This window comes from Penaeus vannamei, chromosome 20 (assembly GCF_042767895.1).
Source record: "Penaeus vannamei isolate JL-2024 chromosome 20, ASM4276789v1, whole genome shotgun sequence".
In the NCBI taxonomy this organism is placed as follows: Eukaryota; Metazoa; Arthropoda; class Malacostraca; order Decapoda; family Penaeidae; genus Penaeus; species Penaeus vannamei.
In genome coordinates this window covers 34,562,638-34,567,514 of record NC_091568.1, presented here as the reverse complement: position 1 = coordinate 34,567,514, position 4,877 = coordinate 34,562,638, and the positions used below count along the sequence as shown (strand labels likewise).

General features: G+C 39.9%; 1 protein-coding gene across 1 annotated transcript in view; it reads right to left on the bottom strand.

The window, feature by feature from the left end:
- LOC113802290 (uncharacterized) overlaps positions 1-4,369 on the bottom strand; it is a 5,161-nt gene extending 792 nt beyond the window's left edge. Inside the window, exons 1-2 of the mRNA XM_027352836.2 lie at positions 4,266-4,369; positions 878-1,135 (exon numbers count right to left, since the gene is read on the bottom strand). Coding sequence (XP_027208637.1) covers positions 878-1,135; positions 4,266-4,271 — 264 coding nt within the window. The 5' untranslated portion in view covers positions 4,272-4,369. The remainder of the gene's footprint in view (positions 1-877; positions 1,136-4,265) is intronic.
- Between the last annotated feature and the right edge of the window lie 508 nt (positions 4,370-4,877).

Genomic DNA, 4,877 nt, shown 5'->3' with positions numbered 1-4,877 from the left:
CAGATTTCGAGTATCTGCTGCGTCCACAAATAGGAAAGTTTGATTGACTTCTGTTATTTGTCGTGCGTATGATAAGGGTTTGTCAGTTACAACTCAAATCTGACAAAGTATTCGCATTTGCAACTATATGTTTAGTGTTTACAAATTTGATTTGATATTTTTGCGTGTTACTGTATACGGATAAATTTTGTTGTGTGATAAAATTTTATTTGAAACGTAATAAAGTCCTGTTCTGGTCATTAGTTAAATGGATCACATTTTTAATCATGCTTAACAACTTTCCTAGTCTCCGGTATAGAGAAATAGAGAAGATACAAATAGCGTACGACAAGGAAAAGAAGAAAAAATGTGCTGGCCTATCCTGCCATGAACGGAAAAAGGAAGGAACAAGAAAAAAGAGGAATAAAGGGAGGAAGAAGAGGAAGAGCGTTTTTGCTGACGAATAATTTTACATCGATTTTTAGCCTCTTTTTGTCGACCAAGCAGAAGACATCCATTGAACGATATAATTTGATTTCAGAAAGGCATGTCAATACCCAGTCCTTAAAGCATATATAGCTATTTCGTTGATCGATCAGTGCGTCTATCTTCTGCAGACATTCAAAAGGGTCAGTTTAATAGAAAGAAAATAAATAGAAAAGGCAAAGGACAGAAGCAAAGGGAAGAATGATATATAGACTTTCAGGGAGGATTCTCAATAAAAATACACACAAAGTACACACAAAGAAAAAAATCCCAGGTACCAGGGCAAATCAGTGCACACAAAAGACTGCGTATATACGTATGTGTACACGTCTGTATGCGTCTTGTCTGTACACCACACTGACATCGCCCTCATGACTGCCAACCCCGCGTGACCTGCCCCTCGACCTCTCACCTGGACGGGGTAGTCGGCCACCTCGAGTTCTGGGTCGAAGCCGTCGCGTGAGGCCTGAGTCCCTGTCCGTTTCTCCCAGAAGCCCCGTTTGAAGCCACTTGTGGGCGGGTAGGCGGGTCGTTCTGGGTCGTCGCGGAAGGGCATGGGCGGGTCGTTGAGCACCTCAGGGGGGAAGTTGTAGCCCGGGTGTGCCAGCGACAGTGCCATCGTCGTCGCCATGACCAGTGCCGAAAGGCTGAGGGTTAGGCCTAGGTTTTGCTGTGGGGGAGGGAAGGGAGGGAGACGGTGAGAGAGAGAGAGAGATAAGAGAAAGAGAGAGAGTGTGAGTGTGAGTGTGTGAGAATGAGAGTGAGAGAGAGAGAGTGAGTGTGTGAGAATGAGAGTGAGAGAGAGAGAGTGAGTGTGTGAGTGTGAGAGTGTGAGTGAGTGAGTGAGAGTGAGAGAGAAAGAGAGAGTGATACTTGAGCAAATCACGCATGTGTGTGTGTGTGCTCTATTGATATCTGGCTTGTCATTCACAACCTATAGCTTTAAATAGATATCTCCATTTCAATCTTCCACATGCAATGGAAAGAAGACATCGATATTAAGATCAAGAAAGTGAAAGGAATGCACAAAGATTCGACATTCCGCCTCGATCGACTCGTTAATAGCCGAACGGACATTTTTATCGCTAATGCCCATTTCTACATTTCAATTCAATTTCTTAGAATCATGCGGTTTATTGCGTATACTTTCGTAGAACTGATATTTATCATTATTAGTAGTATTCTTCTGTATTCATTACTTCATTGCAGCCTCTTACGTTCGAATCTCGCATAAGAACCACGTAGTTTTCGAACTTTCGTAAATAACAAAACTACCAAACTGCTTGTCTCTCTACCGGTTAAAACTCACCCCAGAATTTATTTCGATAATCAAAAATTAAATCGCGATTAGATAAAATGTACCTCCTTGAATGATTCAACGGAGGAAAAAATATCGAAGACCGCGAATTAATTAAAGCCCGCCCACCTCGCCCTCAAAATGCTATTATCAAGATGGTGTTTGAAGGAAAATAAGGAATTAATCTCGTCGAGATGTTTAAAGACAAACATTAATCACATTCAGGATTGGGAGGGAAGGAAAATCCAATCTCGAATTCGGGAAATTTAATTAATATTGACTTTGTGGATGATGGAATTTGCTCGCCTTGGAAAATGCGCGGGAAAAGTGAGAATGCAGACTATGGGGGCAAAATAAGCGGTGTTTTCAACGATATTCGTCTGTAATCTTTCGTCGGAATGATCGGGAACATTTTGAGAAAATACTTTTTTTTTTGTATGGCACTTCTTCATTTGTTACGTTAATTCTGTTTGATTCTTTTCTTGCTGTGTGTGTGTGTGTGTGTGTGTGTGTGTGTGTGTGTGTGTGTGTGTGTGTGTGTGTGTGTGTGTGTGTGTGTGTGTGTTTGTATGTGTGCGTGCGTGCTCGCGCGCGCTCTTACTATATGCGAATGTAATATAGTAAAAGGTTTACTATCCTAGTAATTTCGTAATTTGGCTCATCCACCGACGGGACTCCAATATATCTTTATCAATATATTTCTTCCCACTCTCCCACTTTCGCCTTTTCAGAGAGGGAGTGATTGATTATTTGAGATGATTTTCCGCGCCATCTTCAAAGGGAGAAGAACGTATTACTCCTTGTGAACGCTCTTGCCAACGGTTTCTTTGTGCGGATCCAAGCGTGTCTGCCTCTTGTGCCGATTTGGCTGCAGGTTAGGCGATTCGGAACTTTTTGCGTGCTTTATCTATTTGTGTATATATATATATATATATATATATATATATATATATATATATACATATACATACGTGTGCGTGCGTGTGCGTGTGTGTGTGTGTGTGTGTGTGTGTGTGTGTGTGTGTGTGTGTGTGCTGTGTGTGTGTATATGTGTATAAAAATACGTACATATGTTTATATGTACATACACACACACACACACACACACACACACACACACACACACACACACACACATATATATATATATATATATATATATATATATATATATATATATATATAATTCTCTCATTTAGGCACTGATAAGGAAGAGAGTATGAAAGCAAAAGTACTAGTTCATTGATTCAGAAATGCATTTTTGTATATATATCTATATACATACATACATGCATATAAATAGGAAGATATATATACAAATATATGTATGTATATATATACATATATATACATATATATACATATATGCATATATATTCTAGACATTTTTATCGAAGAAAGTAAAGAAGCAAAACGAATCAACAAAGAGAACGCTTTGTGGCCGCTATGAGCATTCGAAAATGAATCAAATGGAAAATGGGAAGAAAAATACGAAATGAAGTTCCAACCATGTCTTATTTATCTGTCTTTCATAGAATTATTTTCACAAAAAATACTGCTAACGACGAGAGGGTTAGTGGACTAGAATGAATATATTCAGATACAAGAAGTAAGAAAACTGAAAAGGGAAACAGGAAGGAGAGATAAATGAAGGGTATGCAAAGCACTATAACGAAAGCACCGGGAAAAGAAAAGATAAGAATAAAAGATATCGTAGAAATAAATGGATACATTTAAATACAGTATATAAATAAACTTTGAACCGAAATGATGAATAACACAAATCTATCACCCTTAAGATCAATCAGTCAGTCAAAAAAAAATGTAATACAATATCAAAATATAAATAAATGTAAATGTTCGTTATCCCTCGACCAATGGCAGTTACACTAAAGAGAGAAAAGAAGAAAAATATTTGGCGGCTAAAAAATAAAATGTTTTGTTACTCCCTAGATTTCAGCATCAGCCAGTGACGAAGAAGAAAGAAAAGGGACCATGGATATAAGATAAAGAATCGAATAGACATCAAAAGCAATGATATTTAAAAATAACGCCCTACCACAGAAAAAAAATAAGAACACGTAGAAATAGCTATAAAGAATAACCAACGAATGAGGCAAGAACGCATCAATCAAAGCAAAGGGAGAGCAGAAACGAAAACGGATAATTGACAAGAACAAAGAAAATCACTAATCCCTGAAATAAAAGTAACACGAACGAAAACGGACAGGAAAAAGTAGAATGCAAGAAAACCTTCACATTTTCTCACACTCTGACTCAAACTTAAAAAGAAAACAAGACGAACTCTGGAGATCACTTAGTCAAGTACAACATCAAAAACGCCTCTGCAATAGAGAGAAAAACTGAAATAAACAAACTAAAAGAAAATATACATAAACAAAACTAATACGCCCGTACTCCCCGCAACCTCGCCCTCCGCCAAAACAAGAAACGAGAGGGAAAAAAAGCGCGGGAAAATGACAAAGACCCTTCCCTGCCTTACCTTCATTGGCGCCTCGCTAAATGGACTCCCGCGCTCACGACCTGTGTGTGTTCTCCCGCCTTCCGTCTGGTTCTGACGCCGGTCTGCCACACACTCCCGTATTTCTATGTCCTCCGTGTGCCGGGCCGTCACGCATGCGTCTTTGGGGATGCCTTCATTCTTCTCTTCGGTTCCTCCTCCTCCTCCTCCTCCTGCCATCCTCCTACACTTTCTTCTCCTACTCCTCCCACTCTTACTCCCCCTCCTCCTTATCCTCCTACTCTTCCTTACCTTAGTTCTATCGCTCTACCTTCATCTCTTCTTCGCTTTTCCTTCTCTAAGCTCCTCTTCATCTATTTTCTTCATTTCCCCTTTTGTTTTTCCTCATTTTCTAACTCCCTCTTTCTTCTCTCTTACTTACCCGCTTCTTTCCTCCTCTTCCTCTCCATCCTCCTCCTCGTTTTCTTCTTCTTTCTCCTATTCCTCCACACCCCTTCTTTATTTCCTCTCTCATTCCTTCTGCTCTCCCCTCTTCTCTCCTCTCCCATTCCTGCGTTCTTCCCTCTTCTCTCCTCTCCCATTCCTGCTGCTCTTCCCACTTCTCTCCCTCTCCCATTCCTGCTGTTCTTCCCA